Source organism: Pongo abelii, chromosome 3 (genome assembly GCF_028885655.2).
Source record: "Pongo abelii isolate AG06213 chromosome 3, NHGRI_mPonAbe1-v2.0_pri, whole genome shotgun sequence".
NCBI lineage: Eukaryota > Metazoa > Chordata > Mammalia > Primates > Hominidae > Pongo > Pongo abelii.
In genome coordinates, this window is record NC_071988.2 from 5,444,718 (window position 1) to 5,458,878 (window position 14,161).

Sequence of the window (14,161 nt, forward strand, 5' to 3'; positions counted from 1 at the left end):
AGCTGGGCACGTGGCCCTGAGGCCACATTAGAAAACAGTGGCATCCAGGGGTTGGCCAGTCATTGGGATCACTCAATCTTCAGCAAATAAAGCAGAGGGTGCATTTCTGCACCTCCCAGAATGGGGGCAGAGACTCCTCGGGGTGGGGGGGGCTCACCTTCCAGGAGAGGACCCAGAGACCACACAAACAAGTCAGGAGACGACAGCGAGCTGCAGGCAAGGGAACCCCAGGAACTACTGCAGCAGGGGGAGGGTGGGGGACACAGCCCAGGGGCCAGGAGGGCTTCCTAGGAGCCGAGCTTCATTCACATATCAGCTAGGCTCAGAAAATTGCTAAGAGTTTATCTTATCCAGGGGAAAAGAGGGGAGGGATAGTGTTCTGGGCACTGCAAGAGCGAAGGCGAAGAGGCCAGGAATCCCTGGGCACAGGGTGTAAGTCAGGCTGTGGGAGTGGCCAGGAGGTGGGGCCGCCCTTCTGCGCCTCCTCTGGGGCCAGGCAGGAGAACTAGGTTTATAGCAGCAGCCACTGCTGGGTACTCTGGAGCCAGAGAGTCCCTGGGCAGCATGCTGTGTGCCCTGCTCCTCCTGCCCAGCCTCCTGGGGGCCACCAGGGCCAGCCCCACCTCAGGCCCCCAGGAGTGTGCAAAGGGCTCCACGGTGTGGTGTCAGGATCTGCAGACAGCTGCCAGGTGCGGGGCCGTGGGGTACTGCCAAGGGGCCGTATGGAACAAACCCACCGTGAAGTCTCTGCCCTGCGACATATGCCAGGACATAGCAGCTGCCGCTGGCAATAGGCTGAACCCTGACGCCAAGGAGTCTGACATCCTGGCTTTGGTGATGAAGACCTGTGAGTGGCTCCCCAGCCAGGAGTCTTCAGCCGGATGCAAGTGGATGGTGGATGCCCACAGTTCGGCCGTCCTGAGCATGCTTCGTGGGGCCCCGGACAGCGCCCCGGCACAGGTGTGCACAGTGCTCAGCCTCTGTGAGCCGCTGCAGAGGCACCTGGCCACCCTGAGGCCACTCTCCAAAGAGGACACCTTTGAGGCTGTGGCTCCATTCATGGCCAGTGGGCCCCTTACCTTCCACCCTCCCCAGGTGCCTGAAGGAGCTCTGTGCCAAGACTGCGTACGGCAGGTCTCCCGACTCCAGGAGGCTGTCCGGTCCAACTTGACCTTCGCCGACTTGAACATCCAGGAGCAGTGTGAGTCCTTGGGACCCGGCCTGGCTGTCCTCTGCAAGAACTACCTCTTTCAGTTTTTTGTCCCTGCTGACCAAGCACTGAGGCTTCTCCCCCCGCAGGAGCTCTGCAGGAAGGGGGGATTCTGTGAGGAGCTAGGGGCACCTGCCCGTTTGACTCAAGTAGTGGCCATGGATGGGGTCCCCTCCCTAGAGCTGGGGCTGCCAAGGAAACAGAGCGAGATGCAGATGAAGGTCGGTGTGACCTGTGAGGTGTGCATGAACGTGGTGCAGAAGCTGGACCACTGGCTCATGTCCAACAGCTCTGAGTTCATGATCACCCATGCCCTGGAGCGCGTGTGCTCGATAATGCCTGCCTCTATCACGAAGGAGTGCATCATCTTGGTGGACACCTACAGCCCCTCCTTGGTGCAGCTTGTGGCCAAAATCACCCCAGAGAAGGTGTGCAAGTTCATCCGTCTGTGTGGCAACCGGAGGCGGGCCCGGGCAGTCCGTGATGCCTACGCCATCGTGCAGTCCCCAGAATGGGATGTGGAGAACCAGGGCAGCTTCTGCAATGGGTGCAAGAGGCTGCTCACGGTGTCCTCCCACAACCTGGAGAGCAAGAGCACCAAGCGAGACATCCTGATGGCCTTCAGGGGTGGCTGCAGCATCCTGCCGCTGCCCTATATGATCCAGTGCAGGCACTTCGTCACCCAGTACGAGCCCGTGCTCATTGAGAGTCTCAAGGACATGATGGACCCCGCGGCTGTGTGCAAGAAGGTGGGGGCCTGCCACGGCCCCAGGACCCCACTGCTGGGCACTGACCAGTGTGCCCTGGGCCCAAGCTTCTGGTGCAGGAGCCAGGAGGCCGCCAAGCTGTGTAACGCTGTGCAACACTGCCAGAAGCACGTATGGAAAGAGATGCCCCTCCACGCTGGGGAACACGCATGACCGTGGCCGCCAGAGACCCAGAGCCTGCTAGCGAGGCCCATAAGGTGGGTGCTTTCCCCATCCCCATTTCACAAATGAAAAACTGAAGCTGTGAGGAGGGAGGCTGGGAAGGAGCAGAGCTGAAGTTCAAAGCCAAGTATTCCTGATCCCGAAAGCCTCTCTCCTAACAACTGTGCTGCACAGCTTTGCCCTTGAAAGCATCTCTACTGGACCGGAACACACTCATGTGCCCCGCTCCCCGACCCAGCCAAGGCTGCCCTTTCATCTCCAAGGCTGAGATGTTGCCGGTGGTCCCATGACAGCCTGCCCATGAGCTCGGGTGCCGCCTTTACCTTCTGCTGGATGGACGTCTGGCTGTGAGCCAGGCTGGGGTCATGGCCGGGGTGAGCAAAGACAGGGGTGGATGGAGGGTTGGAGGGCCCCTCACTAGTGGGGTCATTACCTCTTGTCAACAGCTGGGGGTGGGAGTCTGGGTCTCGCTCAGGCCAGAACTTCTCAACCTGGAGTCCCTGGGGGTGGCTGCCAAAGGTGTGTGTGAGAGGCACGTATCCCTGGACATTTCTGGGGAGAGGTCTGGGGCTTTGGCCACATTCTCCAAGGGCTGCTGGGCTTCGGAGCAGTCCCCACCATGTCTTGGCCACCACGGGGTCCCTCTCTCTCCTTGCACCCCAGACCCACCACTGCCCTGGTAATGAGCAGAAGGAAAGTCTTGGGGTGTGCTCAAAATCAGGAGAGCAAAACATGCCAGGCAAAAGCTCCTGGGAAAAGCTGGAGGAGTCTGGGGTGGCCACCGGGGTATGGAGCAGCAAGGGCAAAGACGGTGAATACAGCCCTCCAGCTGTCCGAGCCTCAGTTTTCTAATCTGTAGAATGGGGATGATCATACCTGCCTCACAAGAATGTTGAGACAATTCACAGAAACGTTCTGGAGCCCCTTCCCCCTGAGACTGGCATTCATGAGTCTGCTGGGACCAGAAAACCCATCTCAGGGGCCCAGCGGGGCATCCAGGAGAGTCTGGCTGTGCATGCGCTGTATAAACCACAAGCATTCTCCAAATGCCGTGTGCCGTGTTTTTATTCTCAGGGAAGGCGCAGATTCCAGAGCTGCTACAACAGCCCCCACCTTGCCCTTGTGCCTCCACCTCGCCCCGGTGCCCCCTCTGGCAGAAAGCCTCCGGGGGCTTCCATCCGGGTTCAAGTGCTCCTGTGGTTTCTGCTCCTGCTGTGTGGCCCCCCTAAGACACTGTGTCCCCTCCAGGAGAGCCCCTGGGCATGACCCTGCAGTGTCCTTGCAGTTGGCCCAGCATCTGCGTGCAGCAGGTGCTCACACATCTGGGAGCCGCACACATGAGTCCCAGGGGTGGAAACTGGCATTTCACCTGAGGCCCATGGATTAATTCTCCTCTTGAGTAAGAGGTACGCCAGGCCTGGATGGACAGGATGTGAGCGGGTGCTGTTTTCCAAGAGGCCACACCCGAGCTCTTAAGTAAACATCGCAGGCCTGGGCCACCGCCCCAGGAACACACTTAGCCTGAGATTCTGGATGCCTCAAAAGTGGCCCCTGTTGGCTGGGCAGGCCTGGGCCTCCCGGGCAGTCCCACAAAAGATGAGGCCAGCAAGGGGCGGTGGTCGTGCCTGGCCATTGGATAGGCCACGGGAAGGCAGTTCTGCACCAGACTTCAAAACAGAGGGGCCCGAAGTTGTTGGCCTCAGTATCTGCCTCTTCCCCTGAGACCCTCTCCAGGAGCAGCCCCAGAGGCTCTCTGTCTGCCTTCCATGTAGGTGTCCCCACCTGACACACTCTCTGGGACAGGATGGAACCGCAGGCCCTCCTCTGGCTTGGCTGTGAGTCGGGAGGATGCCTACTGGGAAGTGTGTGTGACATGACCTGAAATCCCCCAACAGGTCACCTGGGAGAGGCCGGGAGACGGCAAGCCCCACACCTGCCAGGTGGCCCAGCTCGGCCCACCTGCCCCCACCCCAGAGCTACCTGCAGTGGGTGGTCAGCGTGGGGTATCCCCACGCCCTCTTCCCTACCCACCCCTCGGGCCTGGGTACCAGCTGCTCCCACAGACCCACTGAGCAAATGCGTCTCCACTAGATGGTTGCCCATGATGAATGGAGCTCACTGGCCACGACCCCACAGGCCCAGCTGCACATCCAGGTCATGAGCACGGCCCTGCCCCACCCCCACAGGGGCCCTCTGACCCCTCCACTCATTCATCCACCACCAAAGCTGTGGAGGCCTGTGGCAGGGTCTCAGTCACCTCCATCCCTTGCGCCCAGAACCAAGCCCAGAACACAGGAGGTGCTCTGCAAATGTCCGTGCGGGATGGCCGCCTTAGGGGCTAAAGGCAGAGAGGCAGGAGGAGCAAGGGACGGGCCCGCTGGTGCCGACGGCAGCACCGCCATTCAGCACTGAGACTGAGGCTTAAGGAATCTATCCAAACGACTCCATAGCTGCTGCGTTCAGGCTGGAAAAGGCTTTTCAGGGGAGGGCACTGTAACTGTCCAGCTGCGGGAGAGGAGATGCCAGCCCAGGAGAAGAGCAGCTGGCCCTACTGGGCCTAGAAGTTTGGGAGACCCATCCCAGCAAGGATGGGAAATCAAGACAGACGTTGAGCATGGATCTCCCAGAGGCGGTGACTGTGCTGCACAGAGGAGCATCTCTGCCTGGGAGGAGGGAGAGGGCTCCCGCCGAGCTGCCAGAGCCGGGCAAGTACCTGCACCTTCAGCCAGATACACACTGGGCATTCTTCAGATGCCATCGTAAGGCGGAGGCCTGGGACACCCCAGAACACCTACAGATGCTGCCCCTCATGCTTTCTCAGCCACACCGGGGTGCGAGGGGCTGGGGGAGCCTGGAAAAGGGCTTGGTGGTCCGGCTGTTTTTTGTTGTTGTTGTTTTGGTTTTGTTTTTTTTTTGTTTTTTTTGGCTTGGGGCTTTTCTTAGAAGTGATGTGTTGTTAGAAACTTCAAACCAGATACAAGTATACCCAATGATGTTCTCTCTCTCTTTTTTTTTTTTTTTTTTGGTGAATAATTTATACAAACTCAGGGCTCTCCTGGAAAGCATGGAAGAGCAGTCCGTGGGGACAGCCACCTTCAATGTGGGAACAGTGAGCCCTGAGCCCAGGAGGGTCACATCAGGGACAGCCCGTGCTGTCCACGCTCCCTCCCCCACTTTCACCTTCCGTGACCTCTAGGGATGAAAGTCAAATTTATTCCTTACAATGAGAAGCGGGCCTGGAAAAGCTTCCCCAGCACACCCGAGTGCCAGGCACCACGGGGCCCAGGACAATGGCCCCTGTGCACCAGACAGGGGTTGCCAGCCTGCCGGGCATGGCTCCAGGAGCTGTGCTGGCTTCATTCACAGTCCCCCCACAGCCACCGTGAGACAGGGACTATTCTTATTCTATTCCCCAGAGGTGGATGCTGAAACCAGAGAGGTTAAATAACTTGCCTGAGGCCACACAGCCAGTAGTGGAGGGAGCAGCAGGCTCAGGGCCTGTGTTCTCTGTCCTCATACCCGCAACCCACGAGACGTCCACGTGCAAGTCCTGACCCCACCACTCTGTGGCCTTGGTTCAGGGTCCTCATCCCTAACCTCGGTGACCCCACCTCCCCGGGTCCTAAGCAGGACAGAGGGTGCCCTGTGGGAGGGGCCTGCCGGGTGCATGCACAGAGGAAGAGGCTTTTCCAGGCACGTCCTTCCACGACACCTCTGTCTTTTCTCTGTTTTTCCAGCTAGCCTCTTAAAATGCGTTTTCATTGTTATATTTTTGCAGATCTTTAAGTTGCACTGTGATTTCCAGGTCTGGTAAGGTGGATTCACTTTCCCAGAGTACCTTAACCACTCTCTGCTGCTGTTTTCTTCATGTCTTCCTCACCAAATGCCCTTAGAGTGGAAGAGGCGATGGGACCTGGTAAATTAGCCAAATGCTGATGCCAAGGCCCTGAGAGCACGTAGGGGTGCAGGGACGCCCAGCTGCTGTGAGCCCCCAGCCACATCTCCGGGGAGCTGGGGTGGAATAGAGCGGCACCAGGGAAGCCCATGCTCAGCTCCAGCCATGCCGCAGGGGCCTCGTGATGTCACAGGCACCTTCCCCAAGGCCCTAGACAGGGGGTGTGCAGGCCTGACCCCATGCACACACTCACGCATGTGCCTCAATGCAGTGCACAAAGTCAAAAGTCAACAACTCTGCCACCCCTGGACCAACCCTTACATTCTCCTTTCCTCATTTTCCTCGTCTGTGAAATGGTCACAGCAGCCCCACATCCCTATCCAGCAGCATGGTTACCAGGTTACAGTGACAACTAATCCTGCTAGTGGACACACCCTGTGAGCCAGCCACTGAGCTCACTCAGACTGGCGAAGAGGTGCCTTCCTGGGGTCTGGGCTCCCCGGCGCCACCGCCCCCTCCTGTCTAGTCTCATCACAGCAGTGATCCTGACAAAATCTAAGTCCGGGCCAGCTCACAACCTCCTCACTCCCAGTAAAAGCAGATAAAAGCTGAGGCCCTTACCAACCCACCGTCAGCCAGGTGGACCCCACCCTGGTGCAGGCCAGCCCCTCCCCTTGCTCTTTCCTCTCCAGCCACCCCGGCCTGGCCTTGCACACACCCCAGGCCCACCCCAGGGCCTTTGCTTGGCCCTAGACATGCTCCTCTCAGTCCCTCCTGCGGTTCAGGCCTTCCCTGCAGAACCCTGCCCAGCATCACCTCCGGCCCCCACCTGCTATTCCCACCACCACTCCACATTTGTCTTAGTCTCTGCTGCCCCCACTGCCCTCGGCCCCATAGCTGACTCTACTCGGCTATCTGGCTGTGGCCTGGCTTCCCTTGGAATGCGAGCTGCAGGAGGCAGGAGTTCATCTCAGTGGTCTCTGCCACAGTCCTGTCACCAAGACAGAGCCCAGCATGGAACAGGCTCCATGAGCACAGGATGAGCGAATGAGCGCTGGCTCTTCCAGGACCACCTTCAGCCCTCTGGTCTGCCCCTTGTGCTGATGCCACCCTGCGGTTGTGTGTTTCTGACATGGCCTAGCCGTGGCCATACCTTCCAGTTATACTATACGGAGCCCATCTTTCAATAAATGAATATGAACTGGTTCTGCTCATTCCAGCAGCCGCCCCAGGGATGCTGTGCGAAACAAGGTTGTCCTCCATGGCCCAGGTGAAGCCACGGGCAGATGGGCCTCACCCCAGGACCCACAGATGACGGCTGGATGGGGCCTGGGTGTGGAAACCCAGGGAGATGGGTGCCCCCAGAAGAGCCCACAGAGCAGACCCCAGGTGGATGAGCCTGTTCTGCCCTCTGGCTGCATCTCAACCTCCATCCCCCCCGCCCTCAGGGGTGGTCATATGGTTCAGATGCCTGCCCCCTCCAAAGATCGTGTTGAAACGCGATTCCCAGCATTGCAGTCGGGCCTGCTGGCGGGTGTGGGATCATCGAGGAGGGGCCCTCAGGAAAGGCTCTCCGTGCCATCCCCCGGTGATGAATGAGTCCTCCCCTCAGTTCATGTGAGATCTGCCTCGCACTCCCTTGCCGCCTGCCTCCATGTGACACTCCTGCTACCTCGTTACTTTCCATCATGACTGGAAGCTTCCCGGGGCTCACACGAAGCAGATCCAAGCACCCCATCTCCTGGGGTGTCCTGCATAACCAATGAAACCCAGACTCGGGCATTTCTTTATAGCAAGCCAAGAATGCACTAACACAGATGGTCAGCTGCCAAAGGCAGGAGGAAGTATGCTCCAAGTCCCAGGCGCACCCCAGCTCCTCGGCCCCTGCCACCGTCTCATTCCGTCCCCATGAGGTGCTCTGGCAAATCCTCCCACTGCTGAAGCTCAGGAGTGAAGTCAGGGACAGTAGGTACCCCTCTCTTTCCAAACCTCTACAGCCCAGGGAGGGATGGCGCTCTTGCCCGAGGCCCCAGGCCTATGCTTAGATCACATTTAGGGTCTGGCTCCGAAGCAAGGGATAGGGTAAAAACAGCCATGTTCAGTGACTCAAAGCCCCTCCAGAGCCTGAGTCCAGCCACACAAGACTTTGCTCTTCTCCTACCTAGGTAACCCTCCATGTGCCAACAATGGATATGCTGCCATTAACGCTACCCTGGAGCTCTGGCTGCGCCAGGATTCTCCCCAGCACCTCTCAAACTCTCCAGATCCAGGCTGTCACCCTGGGAGGCCGTGGCCGAGGGCAGGCGAGGGCTGAATGGAACCACCGCTCTTTCCCTGTGCCCCTCACCACTAAGCCCTTCCTTGGTGGGAGGGGCCCAGCTTCCATGGCTGCCCCAGGAAGCCTGTCCTCAGGGCCCCATCACTCCAAAACACGTCCCCCACTGTTATCCAGATTCAGGCCCCGCTCAGCACAACTGGGCATTGCCGGAGCAGATGTGGGTTCTGGGAGGCCAGACGTTAATGCAGAGAAACACGGGCTTCACCACTGGTGCGGGAGGGCCTCGCCTCACCACTCACTACATGTGTGACCCTGGGCAAGCCACTGACCAGCCCACAGCCTCAGGCATCCCATAAGTACACAAAGAGGGTAAAGGTACGCTGTCTTGTGGGATTTGTCCAGGGAGGAAATGAGGTGACCGCGTCAAGCACACCCCAGGGCCTGGCACACACAAGACACCCAGTACATGTGCTATTTCCATCGGGCTGATGACACCAACCCTCCCTGAGCTTCCTACCGAGGCAGAATGCTGGAGGGTCTTGCTGTGTTGCTCAGGCTGGTCTTAAATTCCTGGCTTCAACCAGTCCTCCTGCTTCAGCCTCCTGAAGTATTGGGATTACAAGTGTGAGCCACACCTGGCCTACAATACTTTCCAACATGGTTCTTAGTAATGGGCCCCCAGGGGCCACCCTCAGCGGGGCAGTGTGTGCTGGGAAGGCCTCTTCAGGAGCTGGATGGTCTCCCTGACCTGTAAAGCCAGCAAAGCCAGCAAAGCCGTCCTCGGGTCTCCCCCGGCTCAGAGCCGCCAGCCCCGGGATCCGATGGGCCACTCATTGAGGGTGGGGAAAAATGTCTCAGGAAGAGCAGACCCAGGGCTTTCCCCACCAGGTTAAACACAGGCCCTGGCCCGCAACTCCCAGCCTCCCCACCTTCTCCTCTGGGTCTACAGCCACAGGACAGGCTTGTGAGTGCATCTGTTTCTGGAGGACGTACACTGATGAACAGCAAGCGATGGAGAATGAAAACCACAACACCGCCCACGCCTCCTGCATCCCGGGGGAGAAGACCCAGGGGCTGGCCCTCCCGAGACCTGTGCTCTGGGTCTAACTCCCCAGGAAGGGATCATGATGCCTTTGTGCCTCAGTTTCCCTTCTGTAACCAGAAGAGGCTGGACTAGACTGGGGCACAAGCTCAGAGAGTGCCAGGGCCCAGAAGTGTGGACGAGGCAGAGCCTAGGCCCCATCCAATGGGCTGTCCCTGCCTCGGGATGCTTGCCTGCTGCCACCCCTTCCTCGTTTCTCCAGCAAGGTGGGGACCCCAGGCTGCTCATGTGAGAACTCGCAATTCCTAAATGCTGACAACTCGGTCCACTGCGGGCCAGGCCAAACCAAACCCACCTGAAGACTGAGTTGGGCCCTCTGCAGGCCTTGAATTTCCTGCTGTAAAATGAGCGTGATTTGGCACCTGGGCCTCCTGACAACCATTTGACGGCTCAGAAGCCTCTGACGTTTCTTTGTGAGACCCAGGAAACGAGCAGAGCCGCTCAGGTGTCGGGCTCCTAATCCGGGAGGGGTTAGGTATCATTTATTTAGGACAGTGGGAATAACTGCAAAATGAAGGGGAAAGTCTTGCCACTCCCAAACCAGTTTCTCAGACTGCCATTCCCAGGCCACGGGGGAAACCGAAACCAGGACAGCAGAAGGAAAGGTGCCTTCCCCAGGCAAGGCCCTTTATTGGGGTCATCTCATCTCAAGGGGACGTCTCTTGCCCAGGCTGCGGCTATGGAGACAGAGACCAGGTGCTTGCTAAAGGCCACACAGGCTAGTCCTGGGGTCTCCGGAGCCCAGGATCACCCCACAGCGATCAAGGGCCAGGGATTTGGGGCATTCAGCAAAACCGAAAACAGAGGCTCCTGCGTGGTGTGCTGTTCCTAGTGGATTCTGGCGTGGGAGGATCTGAGGCTCTGGGTCGTGAGAGGCTGGAGAGAGCAGGAAGGGGGAGGCACCCCTGCAGCCTGTGGAATCTGGCACCTCCCGGAACTGCACCAACATCCTGCGTCCCTGAGCTCGGCCCACAGATGGGGCAAGGTTACAGAAGGCCGGGGATCCATTCCGCCTTATTGCTGATCCCGCAGCCCTCCGGGGCACAGCACCCATGCCAATGTCCTGGGAGCAGAGTGCCTGCCCCTTGGGAGGTGGTGCCGGGCACTGTGTGGTCCAATGTCCCTTAAGCCTTGATTTTAGGGCAGGCCCCAACACACACTCACTGGGCAGCCTTCCTTGGGCATGTGGGGGCCTGTATGTGCTGAAGGCATGGTAGGGAGGGTTTAAGGAGGTCTCCCATGCAGAACACCCACCACAGTGCCCGCACACCCTCACTGCTTTGTCCTGCTGAGAGCCCTGGCACAGGGGCTCTGGGCTGGGGAGCTGCTGTGAGCCCTGCAGAGTACGGGGGTCACACGTGACATTAGCAGAGGGGGGCGCTCCTGCCACCATGAGGAGGTGAGGACCAGCAAAGAGGAGGGCTCTGCTACCCACACACTGGGTGACTTGGAAAAGCCTCTAGATCTTTCCAAGCCTGCATTTCCTCCCCCAATTCAGAGGACTGTGTGGACCCGGATTTTATAGCCAAGGGGCCGGGCACAGTGTCCACACTGGGTGGACAGAGGCAGTCATGCCAGAGGGACAACAGGATGTTTCCACGGTCACACAGAGCTCAGGCCCAGAGAGCCCAGGCTGGAGACAGAGCTTGCCAGTTCTTCCTGCCCGCCACTGCCTGCCATCGTGGGGTTTCCTGAAGGATCTACAATGGCCACCCCACCCTACCCTTCAGACGAGGAGCCAGAGGCTCAGAGGGAGCTTAGAGCTTGCCCGGAGTCACACAGCTAACGATGGCAGAGTCCCCTCGCTGGGCCAAGCCTGCAGCTCTGTCCCACCACCTGCTCCTCACACATGGCCAGGAACAATGTGAGACCCAGGGTGACGGCCCAGGGACCAAGGTCCTGGGAAAAGCTTGCAACATCCCACTCTCCGCTGGGTAAGCAGCATCCTCCCAGCTGCGCACAGACCCACGGATGCCAGGACATGGAGCGCCCTGCCATCCTCCTAAGCCACAGCATGCCGGGGCCCTTGCTGAGGAGCGAGGAGCGTGCCTCTTCCCAACGCCGCATGTGATGATGTCACTTTGGCAGCTTGACGCTGGCTGCCATGATGGGAGAACTTATACCATGAAAACTGGCCAACATTACAAATCAGTGTTGCTGGGTTTGTTTTTGGTTTTTTTCCTGGAGAGCTGGTTGTATAACATTCATCAGCACACCACTGTTTCTAAAGAAACAAGCTGAAGAAAGTCATCCACCCCAGAGCTAACCATGGGGCAGCCTGGGTCTCCCTGGGCACCGACTCATGCCAGATGCTAGACCAGGGTAGGGCTGGTCCCGGGCACGAAACTGACCTGTCCCCCAAAGGGTGATCACAAGCCAGCATCTCAGACGGGACAAATGAAATGTCCAGTCTCAGCTGGGCGTGGTGGTGCACACCTGTAACACCAGCACTTAGGGAGGCTGGGATGGGAGCACTGCTTGGGGCCAGGAGTTCGAGCCTCCAGTGAGTTATAAGCATCACTGCACTCCAGCCTGGGTGACAGAGCGAGACCTTGTCTCTAAAAAGCAAAAACCTCCGGCCCCTGCTTTCCTCTCCACGGGAGAGCTCTAGGCACTGAACTCCAACAGTGAACCACACAGCCAGGGATGCTGCTCCCTCGAGCCTGTCACCTAATGGAGCAGACACACAGGCCACAGATAAAGAAATAACAACTACCATAATGTTCTAACAGGAAACTGCATTAAAATAATATCATCATCAATAATGCATTTAAGTTCTGAGCAGTTATGATCAGTGCAATGAAGAGAAAACAGCACAGAGCCAGAGCCTCCAACGGGGAGGGCACCTTCCCCTAGAGTGGATGGGTGGGGGGAGTGGCTCAGAGGAGGTGGCCTTCAGCTGGCACCTGAGGAATCAGAGCCAGCAGATCAGGAGCAGTTCCCTGGGAGGGATGAGCTGGGGTGAAGGCTGGGAAGTGGAGAGAGGGGCGGGGGGTGGGGGAGGGGTGGCAGGTGCTGGGGCAGGTACATACTAGGGCCTTTAGAGAACTGGCCATAGAGAGGGGCCATGGTTTGCAGATCCCCGCGGGGTACCCTGGGGGCTGCATGGACTTCCGGGTGTGCTGAGAAGCCCTGGGTCGGTTATCAGTAGGCAGTGACGAGGCCTCTGTGCTCTCTGAAGTTGACTTTGGTGTTGGAATGGACTCTTGGGGGCAACGGCAGGCGCAGGGAGACTTGGGTTGTAGCGTCCAGGCGAGAGATGGCAGTGCCACAGGATGGGAGAGGAGGTCCCTGTTCCGGGACATCCTGGAGGAATTGCGGATGGATGAGATGAGGGAGACACTAAGGAGTGTGTGGGTCTGAGAGATGGCCTGGATGGCAACCTGGCCTAGCACTTACACACAAGGGGATTAGGGCAGGAGCACCGAGGGGGCCTGGGGCCACCCCACCTCTGCCCCCAGCTCTGACTTGCACTGCAGGGGGTCTCAAACTTGAGTGTAGACCGCAGCCCGGTCCACACACCTCCCTCTCTAGGCAGCCATCGTGGGCCCACGGGCAGTGTCCACGGAAAGGAAGGCCAGGGGTGGGGTCTGCCCTGGCTGTAGAAGCAGGCAGGGCATCCAGGACCTAGAGGAGGCTGCAGGCTCCAGGGAGCACATTCCCCCAGCCTGGGGGCCCCTTGTCCCAGAGAAGGGTGTGGCCCGAGGAGGCCGAGTTGGGCTCTGAGACAAAGCAGCCCAGGTGGCCCACTCAAGAGGGTAGTGACAGGAGAAGGATAGAGGATGGACGGTGATGGAGACACAGGTTCTGACATGCTGAACCCAGGTGGCGTGTCTGACCACGTTAGGTGGGTGATGATTAACCCGTACAAGGTGGTGGACTTGGTTTTCCAAAATGCAGGGCTCATGGAGGAAAAGTAGCAAAGGGGGCACCAACCAGGCTGGAATGTACCGGTTTGGTCCAACCCCTCCCACTTCAGTTCACAAATGAGGAGGTGGGGGTCGACAAGGGAAGTGAACACCTCAAGGTCAACCATGGGGGAGGGAGCGTGATGCCCAGCCCTGCCCCAGTCACTGCCCTCCCTCTCCTGCAAGGCCGCTGGATTTCATTTGCAAGGTGGCAGGCAGGAGGCCTCAGTGACAGGAGCCCTCCAGACTGGATGAGGCCAAAGCAGGAACAGGGAGACCAGAGAGGGGCTGCAGTGGCCGTCCCACAGAGCCAGCGGGGGCTCCAGACCCCAGGACCAAGCCTGTGCACAGTCACTCACTGTCCCTGGAGCCACTGGAGAGGGAGGCCAGGCTGTGGCTTTGGAGACGCACAAAGGGAGTTACAGGGGGCAAGAACCTCACCCCCCACACTCCCATTGCCAAGAAGTACAGTGCTGCTAAAGAATGACCATGAACAACAATGGTGAATATTCCCTGGCGCTGGCTAGAAGCCAGGCCTGGGCTCTGTGTTTTACATCCATTACCACTGGATCCAGCAACCCAGGCAACTCTATTATCACAGATGGAGTAAACCAGGCTCAGAGGGGGAAAGTCACTTCCCCAAGGCCACACAGTTAACAAGAGGCAGAGCCAGGAGTGGAACTCAGATCTCTCAGGTCCACAAGGCTGCATTCTTAGCCACCTCTCATGCACTCTCTCTAGAGCACAGAGGAGACACAGGAGAAGCTGTGGGAACAGGGACTCTCATGGGAAACGCATGGCGTGGTGCACCAAATGACCCAGGTGGGGTGCCCCCTCTG

At 58.7% G+C, this 14,161-nt stretch overlaps 2 protein-coding genes across 5 annotated transcripts in view; one reads left to right on the top strand and one right to left on the bottom strand.

Moving 5' to 3' along the window:
- Positions 1-14,161, bottom strand: part of SORCS2 (sortilin related VPS10 domain containing receptor 2) — a 548,735-nt gene that overhangs the window by 308,955 nt on the left and 225,619 nt on the right. The gene's annotated exons all lie outside the window — the stretch shown is intronic.
- On the top strand, positions 513-5,141 carry PSAPL1 (prosaposin like 1). Its single transcript, XM_009239769.4, has one exon. The coding sequence runs from the start codon at positions 565-567 to the stop codon at positions 2,128-2,130; it is 1,566 nt and encodes a 521-aa protein (XP_009238044.1). The 5' UTR covers positions 513-564; the 3' UTR covers positions 2,131-5,141.